We start from the raw sequence: 26,304 nt of genomic DNA, 5'->3' as shown, positions 1-26,304 counted from the left end.
CAGCAGAGTTGCATGCCATTCATTTTGCCCTTGGGCATATAAAAGAAAACTAATTTATACAGACTCTGAGCCCTTTTACCGGCCAATTCCTCTCCTATGTATAATCCACATTCAGTGTTGTATGCAGTGTTACACTGTTGTACAAAATGAAAATCCTTAATTTTGTTGTTTGGATGTACTGGATTCCCAGCCATATTGGAATTAACAGAAATGAGACTGCAGCTGCTGACTTTTTCGACATGCTGTTTAACAGTACCATATACAGGATTCAGGCACCATATAAGATCAAAACTAGTTGCTCAATGGCAGTCATCATTGCAAGAAGTATTGACAAACAAATTACAATGATATCAAGCCTGAAATTTAACATTGGCATTCTAGTCAACATAGAAAGAGAATAGAGGAAGTTGTTCTTGCTAGGCTCTGCATAGGTCACAATCATCTTATACATTCTTATTCACTTTATGACTAATGACCCACCTGTGTGCAAAAAATGCAACATGCATCTTACTATTTATCAGATTCTGGTGGAGTTCCAGCACTTTGCATGAGAGAAGAATGAAATTTTTACTTATTTAGCCAAACCATATACACTCAGGCAGATGTTACCAGACTGAAATAGATTGCATGATGATTTTAACGTTTTACAAGGAATTAATGTGTACAAGCACATTTGTAATTTTATTTATATGTAGATACTGCACTGCTTAACTTTTTTGTATATATATATATATATATTTATTATTTACTAGTTTATTTTTGACTGTTTATACACTGCTATAACATTTGACCTTGTGTATTGTGTAACTTTTGCTGTAATTTTATTTATATGTAGATAATGCATTGCTTAACTTAATTTTTGTACATACATACTTAGTAATTTATCTTTGACTATTTATGTACTGCTGTAATCTTTGCTCTGGTACACTATGACCTTTACTGTTCTTGCACCAGTAAACCATAAACCAAACAACCAAGCCTTGATGGTATGTCAGCATTCTGCTACGAAAATGCATAAGAGAACTGCAGTATCTCTGACGAAGTTGTTTAATCTCATCATTGGACAGGGTTCTTAGGGAGTGGAAAGAAGATAGTTGCATTTGCATAAAAGTGGCTCCAAGAAGTATAAAATTACAAACCAATTAGTAATTTTACCAATTACTACATTTAATACATTAGTACATTTAACCACCACTCCGGAGTGGTGGTTAAATGTAATATTCAGCAATGGGTGGATAGAAATACAAAACTCTGTGATGGAGGAAGCATGAATTTGTAAAAGGTGGCTCCTGCCTTAGTAGTTTATTCACATTATATATTAAAGTCAAAACAGAATTGGATAAAGAAATGGTTATACCATGGTACTGATGGACTTTGCTAAGTCCATCAGTTGCAAAGTAGCAAATTACAGACCATTTAGTATCTCTGGAGTAATGGTTAAAGTATTGGAAAAATTGATTAAAAGTAAAATTCAGGAATGGGTGGATAGGAATGTGATACTCTATAAGGGCTGCATGTCTTTGTAAAGGGAGGTCGTACCTCAGTAATTTATTAACATTTTATAATAAGGTGACAGCAGAATTGGATAAAGGAAATGGCTATACTATGATACTGCTGGACTTTGAAAAGGCATTTGATAGAATACTGCATGTAAAATTATCAATTTTAAAATATGTAAAATTATGGTGGAATGGAATCAAGGCAAATGAGGGTAACTAGTGGAGTGTCCCAGGGCTCTGTACTAGGAGCACTACTCTTTCATTTGTACATTAATGATATTTCAGAAAATTTAGGGGGGGGTACAGCCACTTGTTTGCTGATGATGCAACTGGAGAGGGCAATAGTTGATAAAGGTGATATAGATATCTTGCAGAATGATTTCAATAAATTGGTAGTGTGGGTAAAAGTCAATGGTTGTCAATTTAATGTTGTGAAATGTAAGGTAATGCATTTTTGGATGATAAGATTACATTCTTCATATCATATTGATAATTATAGATTACAGGAAATTTATGAGGCTAGGGATCTGTGGGTGATGGTAGATGGAGATTTGAAATTTAGAGGACACATTGCAAGAGTTGGCAAAATAGCACATAGGATTACTTGGATGTTGAAGAACAATATTGACAGTAAAGATTATATCTCTTTATGAGGCTATGATTTGGCCACATGTTGACTTATCTCTACAGATAAGTCAACATGTGGCCACCTGCATTTCTGGATGATCGAGAGATGGTGAAGAGGATTCAGAGACAAGTAACCAAGCTGGGGACAGGTCTGTGGAATGTTCCATGTGAGGATAGATTGGAAATGTGTTGGCTGCAGACTTTAGCTGACAATTGGAGGAGAAGAGATATGATAGAAACTTTTAAATTACTAAAGGGATTCAATAAGATTGACACAAAAGAAATTTTTTAATACATGGGGAGTATAGGGAAAACAAGGAGTCACACTTGGAAGTTGGCTAAGTGTGGTTAGTGCGTACTGGCTACATGATTTACTTTATGAGTGGTAAATGAGTGGAATGGATTGCTAGAGATGGTTGTGAGCACTCCACAATTGAATAAGTTTATGGAGATGTATGGTAGGTATTGTGTTGTTGGATAATGTGGGTCTCCTGCAATGAGTCTTTTGACTTCATGTAGTACTCGCATAATTAATAATAAAAAAAATAAAAATAATAATAATAAAATCTTTGTTATTATAATGTAAACAATATGAGATTAAATTTGTTTAAGTTTGTATCATTGTCTTCTTATTCTTGAAACAGCTATAAGAAGGTGTTACTAATGTTTGGAATTCTTGGACTTGTGATAATGCTTCCTTGGAATTTTTTCATCACAGCAAGTGATGTAAGTGTTTGCTGAAAGTTAATGTTTTGTATTGATTATACCTGATACTATGTTATACTTGATTAATTATATTTTCCCCCCCTTCTTATATTATTCAAGCATAAGCAAAGAAAAGTTTGCGTGATATACTCAATGGACCTTTTATATATTCCACAACGTTCTTTTTCCCTTTTGCCTCAGCCATAATTCAAACAACATTCTTTCCCTTTCTTTCTTCTTGCAGCATGCAGCAAGGTGATAATCCTTGACAGTCATCCCCCTCCCCCTTTTTTTTTATTATTATGCAACATACTCTCACCATTGGTTGTATACCTATTGCATGTTAGCATTACTGCTATGGATGGGTTTCTTGTTAGCCAGTTCCACAACAATGCTCTAGAGCAGTGATGGCAAACCTTGTCAATAAGGACACACGTCAATGGTGACATGCCGGCATTCACCATCACCTAACAACAACTGTTCTCCCTGTTTGAGTTCAATTCAACTTTTGCATTTGTGTGAACAAGAAGTGCGTTGAATTATTTTGTTCCAGTTTAACAATTTTTGATTTCTTGTGAAATTCATAATTTGTAATACAAAGTCTTTAATATTTTAACCCTGTTATGGAGGAACTCAAATTAAAAAATCCTGATTGTGTGATAAAGAAAGTGGTCGAAGCTTTCAAGATGCATGGACTGACAAGAACAGCATTATTGACAAAAACAGCAAATCATTGTGCCAAGAAACAGTAGAAAGCAGAACATGGAATGTAAAAAGACATTTCAAAACAAATCATCAGTGCTTTTGGAAAAAAGTGAGAAAGCAAGGAAGGAACACATTTCTCAGCAGCTACACCACGAAGAGTGTCAATCAAATAACTTTCTTGAATTTAAAGAGAATTTTAAAAGAATTAATTATTTTTAAAGAATTAAGAGACCCTATGAATTTAACAATTCAGCAAGTTTCAGCATTGCTCACTCCATAGCTCAGCATGGAAAGGCCCTCAGTGAAGGAGAATTTATTAAAGAAACTCTTCTGAAATATGCACCTTTTTTGTGTCTAGATATGCAAAATAAAGATGCTATTATTAAGCTTATGGAATTAAACGATTTCCAATGGATTGAAAAATTAGAGCTGCAGTTAGCATATTTCCAGGCCAGCATCTGGACTCAAGTGTTTGTTGACCTGAGGTCTTGACTTGAGGATTTGGAAAGAAATTGCCTACAGAATGCAGAGTGCCACTACAAACAAGAAATTTTGAATGCTTGGAACTGAATACCAGAAACTTTTAGCACCCTTAAAAATCTAGCAATGGCTTTACTTAAAATTTACTTACAGTTTTTTCCTCTACATACTTTACGAGACCTTATTCTTGGCATTAAACAACATTAAAGTGGACAAAAAGAAACCGACTGACAGATGAAGTTAGTGCTGTTCGCTTGGGCTTGAAGTGCACAAAGTACCTGCCTTCAATTTCAGACTTATCCATTAAGACTCAGCAACAAAAAAGTCATTAATTGATGTTAATCAAATCAAATGCAATGTGTTCCATTGTTTTTTTTTTTTTTGTTTTCTTTTTCAGTTCAATTCAAAATTACTATTAAAAGTGGGATAATTTTTAGTGCACTATTTTAAGCCTAATTTCTCTCAAATTTGCGAGCCCCTTGTTCTTCTTGTTTATTTTTTTATTTTTTCAAAAAAAAAACATAATTTTCAAAAAAAAAACAAATTTAAGAAAAAAAAACTATTTTTTTCTCAAATTTGCGAGCCCCTTGTTCTTCTTGTTTATTTTTTTATTTTTTCAAAAAAAAAACATAATTTTTTGAAATATATTAAGTGACAAACTCATATGGTAACCTATTGGGCAGTGTATAGATTATTGGAATTATTAATGTGCACATTGTTTTCTCTATTGTAAATCACTGATTTTTCTTTTGTATGAAACTGTTTTAATAATGTATATTTTTTCATTATTATTATTTTACATCTGTCTGAGATTGTTTTACTTATTTCATTTTTGTAATTATTTCATGCTTCAATATATAATGCATAACACCACACATGATTGGACTGTACTTTTTTTTAGATAAATTAATATATAAAGAATTGTTTCTCTTTTATTGATTTATTTTTTTTGGGAGAAGGGGAGGCATGCTAGCAGAGTGAAGTATGGCAGTTTCCAAATTTTTGACACACTGAGCCTAAAAGGTTCATCATCACTGCTCTAGAGACCAAACATGGAACTTTATCAAGCCACTTTACACCACCATTAACTAGGTACTTGCTTAGTGGAGGAGTGAAGTGGTCTGAGTAAAATTCATCTACCACCTTTGAAGATATTTATTTACAAACATCCATCCCACAATGGAATTTGAATATGATCTATTGTTGGTTCGAGGAAAGTGCTATTAACTAAGCCAGCCAGGCCAGCACTGAACTGTAATACTAGTAAAAAATTTTCTTGTGCCATTGAGTTTGAAGCCATCTGGTGGGAGGTGGAGTCTAACAAGATTAAATACACAGTGGGGTGTTGTTGCAGACCTAGTGATTCTAATGATGAAGAAATGCATCAACAAACAAATATGATGAGCATGAAAAGAGTAATCATAATGGGAGACTTTAATTATCCAAATATTGATTGGATAGCTATGATATCACATGAGAAGAATGAAACTGAATTTATTGAGCTGTTGCGAGACAGCTTCTTCAAGCAGCATGTGGCAGAAGGAACTGGAGGTTCCTTCTGTCACATGCTGCTTGAGGAATTTTTCTCAAATTTGCGAACCCCTTGTTCTTCTTGTTTATTTTTTTATTTTTTTCAAAAAAAAAAACAAATTTGAGAAAAAAAAAACGATTTTTTTCTCAAATTTGCGAGCCCCTTGTTCTTCTTGTTTATTTTTTTATTTTTTCAAAAAAAAAACATAATTTTTTGAAATATATTAAGTGACAAACTCATATGGTAACCTATTGGGCAGTGTATAGATTATTGGAATTATTGTTTCAACTCCTCTATAATGAATGCGCCCAAGTTTGAAAATAAAATAAGTGCATGCGCTATCTTAGCCCTTCTCCCTTCTGGTAGCCAATCAAATGTTCGTAAAACTGTCATCAACGGGTTGCTCCACTGGACATTAGTTCTGTGTTCGTCAGTACTCACAATTGTTTGTGTTTAAAATCTAAATATAATAATAAATTTAAAAGCTGTATATTCAGCAAATTTTATTTTTATAATTGTAAAAGTATTTTTACCTGTGAAACATGAAAAGACAGTCAAATTTATTAAATTTTTTTGGGAAAGAAAAAATAATGAAAAGTGATTCTGCTGATTCTACTGCAGTTGAAAATGAAGTCGAAGATGAAGTTGAAGATGATACGTACATTGATTCAATGAATATGCAACAAGTTGGAGGAGAAAAAGAAAATCATTTACCTGATTGTTGGAATGAGAAGCAAGCATTGTATTTCAAAACGCAATATAAGTGGTTAGAAATTAAAAATGGTAAATTACGATGTCGTGTTTGCTCAAAATATAAAAATTTAGGTGTTGAAGGAGAAAAAAGTTGTCATCTATCAAAGAAATGGGTAGAAATTAAAATAGAATCAAATGGAAACACTACAGACTCAAGAACCGCATCTTTGCATTAAAAGTTATCCAAACATAATGAATCATTTTCTCATAATAAAATCATAAAAATAAATGAAGAATGTTGCAAATCTATATTACCAAATTTAATTGATGAACTAAATGAAAAAGAAATTTTGATAACTTCAAAAATGTTTAATTCTGTTTATAGTTTGGTGAAGAGAAACTGACCAATGTCTGATTTACCAGATTTGATCGAGCTGCAAATAAAAATGGTATTGATCTAGGATTATCATTGCATTCTAGATTCTCGGGAATTAGAATAGTTGAACATATTTCTAAGCAAATAAAATGAGAAATATTCTCCAAAATAATAGAAAAAAATTGCAAAATTTCTGTAATAGCAGACAAATCGACATACAAGTTGAGCTCACTGAATCATGTATGATTTTTGTAGATCTTGTAGAACTAGAAAATGCCACCACCGAATGTATACATGCTACTATAATTGCTACTTTAAATTCATATGGATTTTCTGATAACTATCTAAAAAATCATCTCATTGCATTTTGTTCTAATGAGGCTAGTGTAATGTTAGGAAACAAATCAGGTGTTGTAATCAAACTATTACAAAAATTTCCCAACATTGTGATTTGGCATTGTGTAGCTCATCATTTACAATTAGCATTAGACGATTCAATAAAAAAAAATTAAAGAATAAATCATTTTGAAATATTTATGGATAAATTATATGCTTTTTATCATCAATCATCAAAAAATCAATGAGAATTAAATACGATTGCAATAGACCTTGGTATCGAAATTTTAAAGATGCCATGTGTTTGGACCACGATGGGCAGCTTGCAGTTTACGAACGGCTCTTGCTGGATGGAAAAATTACCCAACTTTATGGAAGCATTGTGCATCAAATGATAAATATAAGGGCTTTTTAAACCAACTTCTCAATTTGGAATTTTTAAAAGATCTAGCATTAATGATTGATATCCTACAGAATTATCATATTTGTCAGAAGCTCTACAAAGTCACAATATAAGTATTATAAGGGCTAACTCCTTAATCATGTGAACAATTAATGCAATTAATGATTTTAAAAATTCTGTAGGTTTTTATGAATCTAAAATTGATACCATGTTAAAATCAAAAGAATTTGAAGGAATAGCAATTGAAAGCAAAATCAGAATTCACAAAGTACACGAGAAACATTACTAAACTCTCTTATATATTGTCTTTAAAGGATAGATTAATGCAGCAAAGTAATTTTAAACTTAAAAATGAAAATTATGAGGATTTGGAAGATGAAGAACTGAAAAACATTTTAAATGTATGTTATTACATACATTTAAAAATGTGTATGTACGTGTCCATGGTTTGAAGGAGAAAAGAGAATAAGATCTTTAAATTTCATTTTGAAATATGAAATTAAAATTAACGATTTTAGAGATTTAGTGGAAATGGCTTTGACTGGAAAGTTACAAAACGAAATTCCCAGCATGGTGAAAAAAAGCCAAAGTGATTATGGCAACAATTGCAGTTTGCAGCGCTGAAGCCGAACGAGCTTTTAGTGTGATGAATAATATTGTAACGCCGAAGAAATCTTCTCTCACTATAAAACATATTTTTCAGATTTAATGACAATGTGTATAAATGGCCCCTGTGGGGACACCTGTAACCACCATCGGGCGTGTCCCCTGGTTGTGGATCGGGGAATGCTCGTCATAGTTTACTATGAAGGGTAGGAGAGAAATAAAATACCTCCCGCAGACCAACAGGATAGCACTTCCCCTCATAGGCCAGTCTGGGGACTCGAAGGTGGCAGCCCCCACCACCAGACTCGGGTGCTGAAGGCTAATCCCCTGCACACCTTAAAATTTCACCCATTAAAAGAAATAACAAAGAGATAGCCTAAATGGTTAATAGTTTAGCCTAAATGGTTAACGACAAAGTGAGGAAAAAGGTACATGAGATACGGAATATGGAACGTTAAAAGTCTACATGGAAAAGAAAATGAATTAATAGATGAATTTAAAAAATCAAGATTAGATCTGCTAGCAGTCACAGAAACAAAAAAGGAAAGGTCAAGGTTGCCAGAAAATGAAAGATGGATATATACTTTTCCATTCAGGGATAAATCCAAGAGAATGGGGAAAACAAGGGGTAGCTTGCATAATTAAACCAGATCTCAAAGAATATATTACTAAATGGCAACTAATAAACGAAAGGTTGTTGACAATCACTATAGATTTTAAATCAGACAACCAAGTATTCACTTTAATTGTTGCATATGGTCCAAACAATAATGCTAATAAAGAAATTAAAGATGAATTCTTCGAACTCTTACAAAAAAACAATTGAAGAAGTTCAAGGGCATATCATACTACAAGGAGACCTTAATGACCGGGTAGGGAATCAAGCAGATGAGGAAATGAAACAAGTGTTGGGATCACAAGGAGAAATAACCCGGAATAATAATGGAGAAAGAATAATAAATCTTTGCCTTACAAATAATTTAGTAATAGCGAATACTGTGTTCAAGCATAAAGAAATCCATAAGTTTACCAGGAAAGAGCCCAGTAGAAATGAAAAATCTATAATCGACTATGCCATCATAAGCAGATTGTTCCGGAAGTATACAAAAAATGCAAGAGTCTATAGAGGTCCTGAAATAGGCAGTGACTACTTATTAGTATTGGAACAATCCATAAAATAAAAGTTGAAAAATGTAGAAAAAGTAGCAAGGAAATAAATGTTAAGATAAAGAACTACAAACTAAAGAAAGAAGAAACAGCCATTGAGTATAAAAGTAAAATAGAAGAGAAGATGAAAGAAGTAGAAAAAGAGATATATGAAGACAAAGATGTAGAAAACCTATGGTACAGGTTCAAAACACTTCTTCTAGAAACAAGCACAGAAATTTGTGATGTATCATTAAATAATAAACAGAAAAAACATAAAACACCCTGGTAGACTGAAGAACTAAAAGAAGAAATTAAAAAGAAAAAGCAATTATGGAAGAGATATATAACATCAAAGCTGCAGGTTGATAGAGAACTATACAACAACCAAAGAAATAAAGTCCTTAATAAAGACCTTAGTGAAAGAAGAGAAAAGAAAATGCTGGGAAGACTTCAGACATACTTTAGAACAAAATTTTAAAGGAAACCAAAAACTCTTCTATAATGTTTTAAGAAGAATGAGGTCAGAGAAAGAATGTCCCATAAAGTTTATCAAAAATAAGGATGGAAAGTTACTCACAAATTCCAAAGACATCATGGAAAGATGGGAACAGCACTTTCAAGAATTATTGGAAGATGCAAGACATGGAAAAAATAGAACCATAAGAGCAAGACACACAAGCAAAATAGAAGATCAGAATGAAGAAATTTATGCAAATGAACTGTTAGCAGCAATAAATAAAATAAAACTGGGCAAATGGCAAATCAGTAGGCCATGACCAAATAACACCAGAAATGGTAAAAAATTTAGGAATGAAAGCCATAAAATTTCTTTTACACCTATTCAATGTTGTATGGAAAAAGAAAATCATTCCCAAAGACTGGGAAGTAGCTATAATAATCCCTATATTTAAGAAAGGAGACAAAAAAGAAAATTATTCCCAAAGACTGGGTAGTAGCTATAATAATCCCTATATTTAAGAAAGGAGACAACCACAAATGTGAAAACCATAGAGGAATTTCGCTTTTAAGCGTTTCAGGAAAATTATATGCCCATATTTTAGAAGCGACGCTTAGAAATCAAATAGAGGATACACTGGATGAAATGCAATATGGCTTAGAAGGAGAAAAGAGAATAAGATCTTTAAATTTCATTTTGAAATATGAAATTAAAATTAATGATTTTAGAGATTTAGTGGAAATGGCTTTGACTGGAAAGTTACAAAACGAAATTCCCAGCATGGTGAAAAAAAGCCAAAAAATAGAAGCACGCAGGATCTTATCTTCAGTCTTAGACAAATATCAGAGAAAACATTGGAATATGGAAAAGAACTACATTCATGTTTTATAGATTTTGAAAAGGTCTTTGACCGAGTTCCTAGACACTTAATATGGCAAACATTAAAGAAAAACAAGATACAAGATAACTTAATGGCAGCCATACAAAGCCTCTACAAAAGTAATAGAAATTATGTAAGAACCTGTAATAATAGATCAAAAGAATTTGAAACAAATATAGGAGTGAGGCAAGGCTGTATCCTCAGCCCTCTTCTCTTCATCATAGTAATGAATGAAATTTTAAAGGCATGCCAAACAAAAAAGTTCCACCTAGGATACAGGAAACTGAAAGAAACCAGGATTTCACACATGGCTTTTGCAGATGATGTAGTGATTCTAGCAAATACAGCTGAAGATCTGCAGTACAATATCAACATTTGGTATGAAGAAACAAAGAAAAGGAATATGACCATAAATATAAATAAAACTAAAACAGTGATCATATCTAGAAACCAACAAAAACACATAATAAAAATAGAGAATCATCAACTGGAACAAGTCCACTCCTTTAAATACTTGGGATCATATATACAAGAAGATGGTAGACTAGACACAGAAATTAACAACAGGATAAGAGGGGGAACAAAGCTATTCTATGCAATGAAAGGCCCACTCCTAGATAAGAAAGAAGTCACCCAGAATACCAAAATGGCAGTGTACTGTTCAGTGTTTCTACCAACATTAACATACAGTTGTGAGTCTTGGTGTTTAACAACAGGAAACACAAATAAACTACAAGCAATTGAAATGAAATATCTCAGGAAAGTAGACAAAAAACAAGACTAGACTGAATAAGAAATCAAACCATAAGAGACAGCCTTCAAGTTGCACCTCTGAATCAATTCATAACACAAGCCCAAATGAGATGGTTTGGACATCTTAATCGAATGGAAGAATAGCAAAAACTGTATACGAAAGCCAGAAAATAGGTAAAAGAAACATAGGCAGACCCAGGAAAGGTTGGCAAAAGGAAATTAAAGAAAAATTGGAAAAGAAGGGAATTAACTGGAAAGAAGCAAAACAACAAACCTTGGACAGGATGGCATGGAAATCTCTTTGGCAAAATCTCGACATTTAAAAGCATAAGAGATCATAGACAAAGAAGAAGATGTATAAATGGGAAACCCTTGAATGAATTTAATCCGAATCCATGTCAAATCTTTTCTAGAAAATCATCGCTCGGCTATAGGTCCTCCTAGAAACACGTCTTGTGTTTCTAGGAGGAAGGAAATAAAGTGTGGCAGCTGTTATCATAAATGTTTCCTTAAAGTAAATTTTGTAAATGTTAACCTGGAAAGGAGTGAGTTTTTTCTGGGTAAATACGAGTTATTATTATTATTTTTTTCCATGTAAAATCATTTCATCGTCTCGAAAGTGAATTTATTAAATAAAGTATTATAGTTACTGTTACTACCATTTTACAAATAAGAATTCACTTTTGGTAATCACATATAAATAAATTGGACTATAAAATAATGCACCTTGATTGATACCACCATTGATTATCACTTGAAGTATAAAAACAAAAGAGAAATATAACGTATTTCAGTATTGTGTTTAGATAATATTTATTAATTATTTATAGATTGTTTGTCATAAAAACTTCTATTGCAAACAAAACAAATTTATTTTGTTTAGAAAAAATGCGGACTATTGTATATGTGCGATTATAAAAGATTTTATTCTTATATTTTGATAGTTAAAAAATATTTTTCTTATGTAAGATAAATAACACAGATGATTGCATGCAAATATTTCCTGTTTAGATCATGAAATATTTGTTTAAAAATGAAAGCCTTTAGGTTGACTGTCTCCCTCATACTTTTTGATTAGCATTTGTACACAAGCTGTATTAATAAAAGGTTTTGTGTGAAATACGGCTTTTTTTTTTTTTTTTTTTTTTTTTTGCTCGACGAGGCCTTTGTTAAAATTTCCATAGCTCACCACTGCATATGGGGCATATCAATCTGCAAGATTCAAGGTAACCTTAATAGTGGTGTGCCTCAAAGATCAGTACTTGGTCCATTGTAATTCAATCTGTACATTGGGAAGGATTTAACATGTGATATATAGCTATTCGCTGATAACGCAAAGATAGGTAGGGCAATCAGGAGTGTTGCTGATATGCAATACTTGATGATTTGACAGAATGATTAAAATAGGCTGGAATTGTGGGCATGTGAAAATGGCTGTCATTTCAATGTCAATAAATGTAAAGTCATGCACTTTAGTGTGAGCAGATGTCCAGTGTTGTATTATATTGATGGGATTATGCTTGATGAAACTGATGAGGCTGGAGTTTTTTGAGTTTTAGTAAACGGGAAATTAATGTTCAAGGGTCGTTATAGCAAAAATTGTAAATACAACTCACAGAATAATGGTAATGCTGAAATGTACCTTGACATGTAAAGGTACGTTTCAGCATTGCCATTATTCTCTGAAACATACCTTGACATGTAAAGATAGGGAGGTCATTTTGCCTCTTTATAAGACCTCACTTGGACTACTGTGCGGAGGTCTGGTTTCTGTGGTGATTTTGATATAGTGAAGAGAGTGCAAAGGAGAGTGTCAAACATGATATCTGGATTGTGGAATACAAATTTATTTATTTCGTATCCAAACAGTAGTAAGTAAATAGTACAACGTATTTACAACAAATTAGGATATATTACAAATGAGAACAGCTTAAATTTGGTAGGTGAATTATGCAGGAAATGATAATTAAATATGAAAAAAAGGAAACTATACATAACTTATATAAAATAAGGTCAGATGTTCCTGCAGTATCCTGTACAATCAATCGCTCTTTCTGTGCAGGATATAAGGTTCTTTTTTGTACAAGGTGATGGAAGAAAGGTACAAGAAAGAAGGTGTTCCATGGACTGGGTTGTCCTAAACTCAATTATCTGGGCCAGTGAGGTAGCCCCATTTGATGAGGTTTTGTTTGTAGCGTCCTGTCATTCGAAGTCTGTTGAGGCGTTTCCAAGTATTCCAGTCCAAGTGGGCACCACGTGGAAGATATTTGGCTGTTGGAATACCAGTATTATTTTCAGGATATAGTGCAAGCCATTGTTGAAGTGTTGTCTCTGGGAGGTTTTTATATAGTTCAACAGTTGCCAGGAAAGCTATGTTGGGGGATCTTAGTCTTTGGGGCACTGTGGTCCGGCTGAATAGTGGGTGGCGTTCATCATTCATTTGTCTGCTTCTTTCGTCAGATTATGAAGGCATTGAGAATTTGTAAGCTGCAGACACTAGTAAACAGGAGAAAGAGGTGTGATATGATTGAGACTTACAAACTTCTGAAAAGGTTATACAGAATTTCAGTAGATGGAATTTTTCATTTTATTGAGGATGGAGAAAAGGATTCTAATCCATTGAAGTTGAGAATGCTGTCAAGAAGGGGGATTATGGCTAGATTTTTCTCTCATAGAGTAGTGCATGTTTGGAATGGATTGCTGTCAGATGTTGTGTATGTGTGCAAGTAGGGTGAATGAATTGAAGAACAGGTATGACAGCTTGTGTAAATAGTATGGCTTCTATCAGTTGAAGTTCCTGACTTACTGGAGGTCTCTCTTAATAATAATCCTACTTCCTCTTACTTGCCACATAACTAATGAACTCTTTGTGATTTCCTTTCGCCTCCTCAGCTAGATTCTTCTCATAATCTAATTGTGCCTTCCTTGACATGCTGGTCACTGTTCGTGAGTTGGCTAGTCAACTTTCTCCTTATATACCCTCCACAGCATTTTCTTCTTCTGCAGCTCATGCTTAATGACATTACTCATCCATATAACTCATACCTGATTAACCCTCTATATTACTCATCCATATAACCCATATCTGATTAACCCTCTATACATGCACTATTAACGTCCTTCCATAATCACCTGGTAGTTCCACATATAACTCTTCTTGACAGAATATTCCTCATGATTTGCAGTCTCCCAAGTCATGACTGCATGGTCACTTTTGCTAGTAGGAGACAATATGGCTTACCATCTTGGTTATGGATATCTCTTTGGATCCTATGACCAGGTCTACACTCTTACCCCAGTCCCTTCCAGCACTTGCTCTCTGAAGTAATTATTTCTCAGTAGGTGTATAAATTCCATTTCCTTCCTACCATGGGATTTCTTCCTTTCAATTTATATCTTATCTCCATGGTTGAAGTCCCCCCCATAATAATCACTCAACCTATGTTCAATGTACTAATTTGCTGATGCATGTCATCCTTGTCATCTGTGGAAACCCCCAGCCTATAGCAACAACCTACTGTATATTTTGTCTTACTGGCCTTGATCTTACACCAGACTGTTTTTTCAAATGAGCAGCCACCCTCTTTGCCTATCTCCTATTCTTTTTGGCTGTAATTCATCTGCTATCATCAGTAGATGAACTATTATGACTTTTGACAAGATTGCACTAACCAATGCCAAAAACTCCTCCCTCTCGTTCCTGAAACTTATGGCATTGGTATATAGAAACTGAAGCATCACTTTATGCCCTTAATCACCCTTAATTGACTGAATTGACTACCCTATTCAATATTTTTGCTTGAGAGACTGGATTCCACACTTGGTCATTCTCACACTCACTTGCTTCATGGGTGCCTTCACAAACTCACCTGCTTCCACCTTAATTGCTTAAGTTTTCCTTACTTTGCACTTCAACATGCTCATTGAACAAAGCTCTCTCTCTAGACACCTAACACTTAAACCATTTAGATGCAGGCCATCAGCATTATATAAATCCTTCTTTCCATCAAACACAGACCACAGATCCACAAATCCTATATCATTCCTTATGCACAACCTATGTATTCATTCATTTGCTACCAATGCCCTCCTCCTCACTTCACCTCTATCATAGCGTGGAAGGGGACTTACAGTCTTCACCTTCTCACTCTTCTGTTTTGCTTCTTTACATCTTCTCTCATAGAATACTTCTTACTTCTCAGATCATTTGTACTAACCAAGACAATTAGTTTTTTCACCTTACCTTTTTGCATCTGGATGGTGTGACTAATATCGTGAATTTTTGCATCAGGGAAACATGATTTTGTTACACTTTCATTAAGTACTCCTCTGATTATTGAGCCTCCATACTTTTCTCCTTGTTTTTCTCATTTGTTCGCTTGGTCTTTGTTATGACTTAGGACCATCTGCTTCTTTCTCTTCTCATTCTTGCTAATCTCTTGCTGCTTCTGTAACTTTTCATTTTCGTGCTTTGTCCTGTGAAGGGTAACATTTGAGCATGCTATTTTTTTATGTCCATTTCGTTCTCCTGTATTTCCACCACTGTACCTTCAACATTAATTCCAACATTTTCTATCTTGTCATCTATACTGTTCACTCTACTGACATTTGCTCTGTTTTCATCACTTAATTGGCACTCACTTTTGAAACATTTAATACTGTTTACAGTTTCAATTTCCTTCCACATATCCTTTAATTTTCACGATGAATGCATCTCGCACACATTGCCACATCACCTGTGTATATATACATATATGTGTGTATATATATATATATATATATATATATATATAGTTGATGTGACAGATTTCACTTCCATGTTTTGCACCCAAAGAAGCCTTCTAAGAAGACGAAACTAGTCATACATTCAAAATAATAAATATTTCTTATTTTTTTATCCTCAGCTTTTAGTCATTTAAATTTCTTCAATTATATATATATATATATATAGAGAGAGAGAGAGAGAGAGAGAGAGTCTGCACTGTTAGCCTAGTGGTTTTGTGCTTCTCAACCATATGCCTGGGGAAGGTGTGTCCTAGGTTCGATTCTTGTCGACGACATGAGGAACTTAAGGATCTTCCTCAGCTATAGCTAAGTTAGCTGGTCTTGGGCGTGGACAGCAGGGTTTTTTCCGCCAGTTTATCTGGAGGTTTTCATCCCGCAGGCAGGCAAACCGGACCCGTGAACACACAGGCAACAGTCATAAAAAAATATGGCAAGGAAGGCAACGGGAAACCACCTTGCGTCACTATCTCCCTAATAATCAGCTGCAACTCTCAAAGAGAGGAAGCCATAGGATCAGATCAGATATATATATATATATTATCATCGCCATCAGCATCAATCCACTGCAAGATGAAAGTCTTTCCAAGATTACTCTCAAATCTGTCAATGGCTTTCTTACCCATCATCAGAATTCTTGATATGCATCATCAAGGGATGTACAGGACATGTAGCACTACACGATTAAGTTTATGTTATTACTAACTTCCTATTGTTAGTTTCCTCTAAATTAGCTTTTTTGTCCAAGTTCCAATATTTGTATTCTAAGGCACTTTTACAGCATTATTCTACCTATCTTCTTCTGTCTTTTTTACTGGCATCAAACACCTGTTTTGCTAACCTTTACTCCCCCATTCAGCAACCACACCACCTGAGATTAACTCTGCTTGCACATCCTTGAATGCTAACAATGTCAACTTCTTAATATGTTCCATTTTAATATGATTCTGCTGTTGATGCATCATAGGTTAAAATTGGTTTGATTGCTCTATTATATACAACTAGTTCGTTTTTTTATTATTATTATTATTATTATTATTATTATGTGACACCTCCAGGGAGTCCAAAGACTCATAAAGTTATATTGACAATAGCTCTGATCCAATGCTTCAAGTAATTACACAAGAGGACCTTCTAAAAGTAATGGGAAACAAATTCGACTACAAAAAGAGCAGCAAATTAACCGATATGTGCGCTGAAAAAATAAATCCTTGCATAGGCAATTTCTTCGAGATTTGTTTTGATTAATTTCTCTCTCATTCCATGTAAAATTTGGAATATTGACAGAAGAACGGTTATATACTTTGGACACATTAAGGATGGAAGGGGACTTCTCAAAACAGTAATAGAAGGTAAAGTTCCTGGAAAAAAGAGGAATGATAGATAGTTAGTGAGATGGAGAGAGATGATGTGTCTAAATCCATAGAAGCTGGACAAGTGTGTGGTTAGTAAGGGTGTTAGAGCTGGGTTCTTTACTTTTAGAGTGCTGAATGAGTGGAATAAGCTGCCAGAGTCTGTAGTGGGTGCTGTGACAGTGAATGAGTTTAAGGCAAGGTATGATAGATACTGTGTGAATGTCGAATAGTTGTGATGAACATGATTTGGGGCCTCCCTCGATGAGTCTAAGCACTCCCTGGAGTTGCCCGTAATAATAACAAAGTGACTGATCTTTAGAGAATTGAAGCTTCCAGAAAAGCATACAGCAGGACTACCTGGCAAGGATTCATGTGGCACATCACCAAGCAACTGTGTGACAATATGACATCTGATGTCCATTGATAGATGGTTGGACTTTCTAACATACTAGCTTTGCTTATTCTATTGTCTATTTCTAAATTTAATTTGCCATCTTCACTAAAAATTGTGCGTAAAAATGAAATATTTTCTTTTCTCTGTAGGTTCCCCATTCAGGATGCATTTGATCTTATTCATGTTCCTGGCTATTTTCATAGTTTTTTTTATTGCTGATTTTCATGGCAAATTTGTTATAGTAATTATTCAATTTATGGAATTCTGTTTGTTTAAGGGTATAACATCATCTAAAAAAAGTCAAGAGTTGAGATTAACATATTTTTTTTATATCAGGTTTAATGCTACTTTCTGCTATAATATTATCCATATGTAACTCATGTTAGAATGGTTATCTAATTATAAATTAAAGATACCATGAAATTATATACTTGGTTTAATCCATTATCTAAGTGTAAGCAAACAAAGTTTGCACCTGAAGTATCTTTCAGGACTGGGGGCAACTCGTGGCAAAGGTGGTATGACTTCACATCACTTGCCTTAGTATCCCATAAATCAAAGCACATCTCCTTGCGGATATGTATAATGCTATGCATTATGGGAAGGGTCACTACCTAGACCGGTTTCGACCTTTGAGGTTGGATATAATTTTTTAATGCTATGCATTATGACACTTGCCATAATGCATAGCATTAAAAAAAAAAAAATCAGTAACAGTGGAGAATGTTCACCCTTGTCTTCACATCCTTTCTTTTAGTGTTACATGGTGATCAGCATTCATTTTAGAAATTATAGACTTTACAACCGTGTTATAAATAACTATTTTAATTTCCCGACGTTTCGACCTTCATATTAAAGTCATCATCTGGAATATACACAAATATACAGGACAAGCTGGGTTACATTTCACACAGTATGCTAAAGAGACAATGATTTGATCAACTGCTATTCTAATGGCATGATCTCTAGTGAAAATATAATATATAAAAAATACAAATAAAATTAAAAAATTAATTATTTAGGAACTACATCAAGCCATATTCTATTTAAGATAACATTAGAGAAACATTCTTTCATATAGATATTCTGACAATAACAATGATGTTCTAATTTAACTTAAAAATTGTTATAATTAGATTTAAGATTGTGGATTATCTTCAGTCCTGTTTATAGTTAACTCTTAGGGAGAAAGGTTCCATGGGTAGAATATGTGCCTTCCATATGCTTGGGATTTTTAGACCATCATTATTGTTAAGATTAGGGTGGTTGATAAGAATCTTACAGGCTTCCTTAAATTTACGTTCATAAAATTCACACCAAAACATGGTATGAATGTTTCTCTAATGTTATTTTAAATAGAATATAGCTTGATGTAGTTCCTAAATAATTAATTTTTTAATTTTATTTGAATTTTTGATTTAATTTTTTATATATATATATATATATATATATATATATATATATATATATATTATATTTTCACTAGAGGTCATGGCTGTAGAATAACCATTGATCAAATCATTGTTTCTTTAGCATACTGTGTGAAATGTAACTCAGCTTGTCCTGTATATTTGTGTACACTCCAGATGATGACCTTAATATGAAGGTCGAAACATAGAGAAATTAAAATGGTTATTTATAACATGGTCGTAAAGTCCATCATTTCTTGATTTCACATCTTTCTGACCTCCTTCAATTCTAATTGCTGATTTAGAGCATTGACTATGTATTGCTCTGTGTACTGTCCCATTTGTGCCATACAATTGTAGTGTTTCAAAGAGCTTTTCTGTTCATGTGCCTTTTCCAACTACAAAACTTAAAAACAAATTCTTCTGATATGTTCATGATTTCTCAACTGTTTATCTTAATATGAAAAGCTGATCTCGACATTCCCTGTTTGGCAACAATTTTCTTAGCCTCTTGCATAAATCTTGCATGGAACATGTAGTAGGGAAATACATGTGTAATTCTCACATTCAGTTTAATTTATCTTTTTTACAGATAGGTACTATGAGAGTTTAATCCAGTCATCTGGATTAGAACTATGCAGCACAGTCTTACTGTAAATTTTTGTTGAGTGAAGATGGCAAATTAAATATCGAAATATACACTATGTTGACAAAATTATTTGGATACCTAGTTGTGATCAAAAAAATGCATTTTAATTACATTTCTAGTACTGAGTGACTAGATGTGTTCCATCCGACTGAAACACCCTCATACCATTACTAATCCTCCACTAAGCTTGACAGCTGAAATGATGCAGTCCTGCCAGATCCATTCCCCAGCAACTACTCTTTGGGGGAATGCTTTCATCTAAATTCTGATATGTCAGAATTTGGTTGAAAGAATTCTGGCTGAAACACCTGACAAGAATATTCTTCCATTTCTCACACAAAGCAACTTCCATTGCTAATGCTGATGATGGCCGCTGTGGCCTGAAGTGAATTCGGCATTCTAATTCGTCCCAAAGATGTTCAGTGGGGTTAAGGTCTGGCCTCTGAGCCAGCGAATCTGACACTTCAGTGTTGTTTTGTGGGAACATTCTCAGACACAAAGTACTGTATGTTATGGCACATTGTCATGCTGAAACATGCAAGGGTCACTGATGAAGTACTTCCACAGTGTCGGAAGCTTGAAATTGTCCAGGTAGACATTAGACATCATGGTTTTGGTCACATCCACCAATGGACCAAGCCCCACCAGCTGAAACTCCCTCATACCATTGCTAAACCTGCACTAAGCTTGACAGTTGAAATGATGCAGTCCTGTCAGATCCATTCCCCCAGCTAATCTCCAAATCCAAACACGACCAGCAGAGTGAAACATAAGAAAGCATGATTCATCACTCCATGAAACCCTTTTCCAATCATTTATGGTCCAGGAATAGTGTGAAAGACACTTGTCCAAATTTGTATTGAGGGTGAGTGATATGTGGCTTGTCTGCAGCAGCTCTGCCATGGTAACCTAATGCATGCAACTCTCTGTGGGCAGTTCTAGTGCTGACACATATCCCTGCAGTATTTTCCAGGTTGACTACAAAGTCTGTGTGCTGATGATGTGCATAAAGCTCCAACATTCTGAGTCAAATCTCAGTCAGTGAGTGTCAGTGATCTCCCAGGGTGTTTTTCCTGCTGTGGTAGCACTGTCAACATTCTATCTACAAATATCACATAAGCAACACTGAATTTTGATATACTGAGATGGATAGCAATGTCACAGTCAGAAAGACCGCTGATGTGACACCCAACTGCTATCTCACCTTGGAAGGCTGTCAATCACTCCTTGAATATGTACATGTAGTAGGATCAAAAATTTTCATGGCATGTAAGGTGTCCAAACACATTTGGATACCTTACATGCGTCAACATAGTGTATAATATAATGAATAATGCATAGTTGGGAAACCAATTGAATAAATTGATTTGGAATAAGAGAACAAAGAGCCAGCTGGTTCCCTGGCGAAAACAACGGGGGCCTTGTTTAACCGGGCGACGCCCCAGCCGGCATGAAATTTTGTCATGTTGTACCATCATTTTTTTATTTTGGTTTAACCAATAAGAATACAATTTGGTCGGCTAAATCCCAAATTGCCAGCCCATCCTCGTTCGTTCAGTATCAAAGTAGATACCCAACAGGGTGCACCACGAGAAGGTGAGGATTGGACATTAGGTCAGAAGCCCTGGTCGGTTCTCCGCATTCCTCCACATAGCCTTTAAAGGAAGGAAGGAACTCTGAAGAAAACATTGATTGATTCTGCCAGAGAGGCATGTGGTGAGTTTGTCTGCAAGGATAAAAAAATCAGAACTCCCTGGTGGACACAGGAAGTTAAAGAGGCAGTGAAGGAAAAGAAGAAAGCATATCAAACGTTCCTGTCAAATAAGTCAGCTTGTGCTCTTAGAGAATACAGAGACAAATGCACGAATGCCAAACACTGTATAAAACTAGCTAAACAAAAGTCATTGGAGGACTTTGGCAAGAATATATAAAATAAATATCAAGAAGGGGGGAAAATATTCTGGAGGTTGTTGAAGAAGCTTAGGAATGATGGAAAGAGTGCTGTAAAAGGAGTAGTTAGAGATGATAAAGGTGACATTAAAACGGAAGAAAAAGATATCCTTGAAGTATGGAATTTCACATTACTCTTCTTATTATAATTAAATAATCTTTCCTGCACTATGAAAATAACTGTATTGTCATTTCAAGTACAGTACTGAAAGCATTAATGGTTATGCACAATACTGGACTAGAGCAGAAGTTGCCCTAACGTATTTCCAAGTTTTCCAAGTATGCATGGAAGTGAAATGGATGTTATGGAATGTTGCTAAGTGTGCAGGTGTTTGGAGGAGATGGTTCTTCCTGTTCAAATCAGTATTAACAGGAATGTAGCTGAAGAAGAATTGTGGAGTTCTTTGTCTTCAGTATATGAAGACTGTAGAGAAATTAGAAATGAAATCTAAGATTGGATATCCTTGTATAAAGAGATAAATGTTAAAATTGTATTATTAAGTATGATAAAGCAACAGTTTTACATTAAATGAATTGGTAAGCAGTGATTATAAAACCCAATTCAAATTATATCTAGCTAAGAATATTGAAATTAAATCTGAAAATGGAATAAGATAATAAAAATTCATTAATCATAACCAGTTCCTCAGAATTAATTTTGAATGATTCAGCTGGAGTTATGGAAAAATTGAGGGGAAACTATTGCTTGAGAAGCAAGATTTACCTTATGACATAATGCAGGAGAAAAAAATTGTTGATATCCTTAGTCACTTGGAAATCGATAAGTTTGGAAGTGGGGATTATATACCTGCTCTGGTGGTAAATAGATATATGTCAGGGTCATCTTCATTCATTCACTGAGATTGGGAGCACAAATATGATAGTATATTGCTTGAAAAGTTGAACTGGTTTTCATGGAAATTGTACAGTAATATATAAAACTGATTTAGTTTGTACAATTGTTATTTCATTATTTAAATTTTTTAAAAAATTTTCCTGTTTTCTGAAAACTGAATGTATCGTTACAGTTTTGGATGTTTAAGTTTCGTGATATTGATGATCCAAAGACTAGGACAGAACTTCAGGCTATGTTTTCAAGTTATCTTGCAATAACCAATAATACACCTTTCTTGTTTGTTCTCTTTCTCCATGGCTTATATGGTCACAAGTAAGTATTTTAAAAAAAATAATAATGCACATGCACACACACACTGTGTGTGTGTATGTGTATGTTACATACTCATTTCACGATAAATTTTAAAATATAAAAATAGTAATTTACCCACTTTGGAAAGGTATTGAGTCGTTCTGATATTTGGAGGATCATTGTTTGGAGGTCAGATAAATGGGTAGATTACTGTATATAATATTTGTTTGGAATCCTTCTGGCTGTATTGATTATTATTTATGGGTGTGCTGGCACCCCATGATTTAATTTCCCAGACATTTCAACCTTCATATTAAGGTCATCATATAGAATATACATATATATATAAGAAAAGTAAACGAGATTATAATTGTAGTAGGTACTAAGGACTTAAATAGTGATAAGTTCAGTATGAGAGAGAATATGAAATGGTTGGTGGAAGAAGTGAGAGTGAAGAGTGAGAAAGTGAAAATCGTAAATATATTACCTCAATATGACAAAAATGAATGAAAAAGGGCTATGATGTCAAAACGATTCGATGCATTGGCTGTGTAGAAGGAATGAATGAGAGTTTTTGGATGGGTTTGAGGGAAGATTGGATTTGTATAAGAAGGATGGCCTACAGTTGACCACATTTAGTATCAGGAGTCTTGAAAAGCTAATGATTGGTATGAGACCTGCAGAGAGTCAAGGAAACTAAATTATAATGGGAAAAATGGTGAGAATATGGTGTAAGAACAACATGGTTATCTAACTATATTAATGATGGAAATGGGAATTATCGTGGAAATGATTACGAGGAGAGAATGATTTGAACTTCATTTAGTTCAGATCCCTCAAACATGTGCAAGGATGTCTGCATATATAAGGCACTAGAGAAGAAGAAGAATGATCTGCAAGTTGTCTATATCATGCAGCATACAGACAAAAGTATACAAAAAAAACATGCAGGTAGCTTATTATGTCTGTGCACAAATGCTAGGATTATTAGAAACAAATGAGTAGAGTTTGTTGCTTTGGTCAGTATGTTTGGACTTCAGATTGTAAGATTATTGTGAGACCTGGTTATCAGAATAAGACATACTGACTGGTATCAAGTGTAAAGGATATAGTATTTTTAGGAAGGATAGACAGGATAGGAGAGCCGGAGCTTTCTGCTAATGATATCGGATGACTTGAATCCAGTTAGTGTTGAGACCTATGATTGTAATACTAGTAACAGTTTTTCATGTGGCAGTGAGTTTGAAGCCATTTGTGTGAGGTGGAATCTGGTGGTGGTTTTTTCAGTGGTTTCTGACCATTAGGCATTGCCCACAAAGTGTTCTTGATGAGATTTTTATAGGGTGATTCACCATTGCTTCCCCCTCCCCCCTTTTTATCCTGGCTCAGGACTGGCATATGGGATGTATTCATGACTGTAACCCACGTGTATTCACAGGGCCAGTTTGCCTGTTCTTGGGGACAAAAAACCCAAGTTTCTGGGTGGAAAAAACTCCCTACCTCCGTATAAGACCAGCTAATTCACCTTTCGTTAAAAGAGACCAGATAAAGGTTCTTTACGTCACCGACACTGGAATTGAACCCAGCCGTTCCGACCAAAGGGCTTTGTCTATACTGACTGAGCTACAGAAGCTCTGAGTTTGTAGTTCATCATATAACCTTTCCTGAATGGAACATTCATGCTTATCCACTTCCCCAGTGAGTACTGCATTATCACTGTCACCAACCAGATATCTGATGACTTGAATCCAGTTGAAACCTATGATTGTAATACTAGTAACAGTTTTTCATGTGGCAGTGAGTTTGAAGCCATCTATATGAGGTGGAATCTAGCATGATCAAATATGTAGTGGAGTGTTGTTACAGACTAGGTGGATCAGTTGCTAGTGATGAAGAAATGCATCATCAAATAAAGATAATGGGTGTGAAAAGAGTAATCATAATGGGAGATTTAATTATACAAATATTGATTAGGTAGCAGTAAAATCTCATGAGAAGAATGAAACTGAATTTATTGAGCTGTTGCAAGACAAGTTTCTCAAGCAACATATGACAGAAGAAGCTTGAGGTCAATGAGTGTTAGATTTGATTATACTTGTAGTGTCAGAGAGTGTTTCATGTTACAAACATAACTATTCTGCCTCCAGTTGGTAACAGTGATCATATGGTACTCACTAGGGAAGTGGATAAGTTTATGAATGTTCCATGCTGTGAACTACAAAGCAGGAAATTATGACCAACTGAGGAGTATACTGAATTCAGTGCAGTGGTATCGGTTGCTGGATGAGAAGAATATTGACAATGCATGTGAAGCATTTAAAAAATACTTAAATGATGGAATATCAGAATGTGTCCCAAGAGTTCAAAGAATAAATAGGGTAGGAGTCAAATAAATGTGTAATCCTATCAAGCAAGACATTCGTAAGAAAAGGATGATGTCCATTATGAAAATTATAAGCAGCAGGCTAGAAGAGTCGCACCTGTTATATGGAAAGCAAAATCTGAGTATAAAAAGGAACTGGCTCTGCAAGCTAAAGATAACCTCAAAGAATTCTATCGATATGCTGCAAGTAAAAGAAAGAATGAATATGAAAGAATAACTCTACTGAATGCAGATGGTGTGAGGGTGACAGATGCAGAAGAGGTTGTTCAACTACTGAGTGTCCATTTTTCTAGCGTTCAACCTGGTGTATGCAAGATTGAGCTCACTGCTACTGCTTCACTGGATGAAGAAACTCAGATGTATGAGGAGGAAGTATTAGAGCTGTTGCACAAACTGAATAAGAATACAGCAATAGTGGGCTGATGGGATAATAGCACAGGTGCTAAAAGAGTGTTCAGCTGAATTGCCTATTCCTTTAACCAGGCAATATAATTTGAGTCCCAGAACAGGGAAGATTCCACTGAAGTGGAAATAATGTATGGCAATCCCATTGCACAAGGGTGGTGCTGATGTAGCCAACTATCGACCATTCAGTATCTCAAGAGTGGTGTCAGTGAAGTTTTTGAGAAAATTGATTAGGACTTGCTTTCAGAAATGGGTTGACAGAAAATCTCTATTTTGTAATTAACAATGTTGGTTTACTAAGGGAAGGTCATTTTTTAGCAACTTGCTCACATTCTATAATAATGTTACCATTGAGTTAGACAAGGGGAATGGATACACTATGATACTTTTGGATTTTGTGAAAGCTTTTGAAAGAATACAGCATGGAAGACTGTTGCATAAATTGGAGAATATGGGTTTGGATTATAAAATATTAGCATAGATAAGAGGATGACTGACAGATATCAAAAAGTGATATACAACGAATGTGAGTCTGCAAAATTTAAGGTAACTGTGGTATACCACAAGGTCAGTCCTTGGTGGACTGTTGGGATGGATTAATGGATTTGACAGGCAACTGATGATGCAAAG

The 26,304-nt window shown here is 34.6% G+C and overlaps 1 protein-coding gene across 2 annotated transcripts in view; it reads left to right on the top strand.

Moving 5' to 3' along the window:
• The window catches only part of LOC150097736 (equilibrative nucleoside transporter 1-like), a 220,988-nt gene that overhangs the window by 17,005 nt on the left and 177,679 nt on the right, over positions 1-26,304 (top strand). For both annotated transcript variants that reach the window (XM_090407249.1, XM_090407250.1), the window contains exons 2-3: positions 2,771-2,852; positions 22,768-22,907. In XM_090407249.1, coding sequence (XP_090263375.1) covers positions 2,771-2,852; positions 22,768-22,907 — 222 coding nt within the window. The remainder of the gene's footprint in view (positions 1-2,770; positions 2,853-22,767; positions 22,908-26,304) is intronic.

Source organism: Typopeltis vanoorti, chromosome 17 (assembly GCF_054136105.1).
Source record: "Typopeltis vanoorti isolate ZY-2024b chromosome 17, IOZ_Tvanoo_1.0, whole genome shotgun sequence".
Classification (NCBI taxonomy): domain Eukaryota; kingdom Metazoa; phylum Arthropoda; class Arachnida; order Uropygi; family Thelyphonidae; genus Typopeltis; species Typopeltis vanoorti.
The sequence above is the reverse complement of the archived record's forward strand: the minus strand, read 5'-3'. Positions and strand labels throughout refer to the sequence as shown.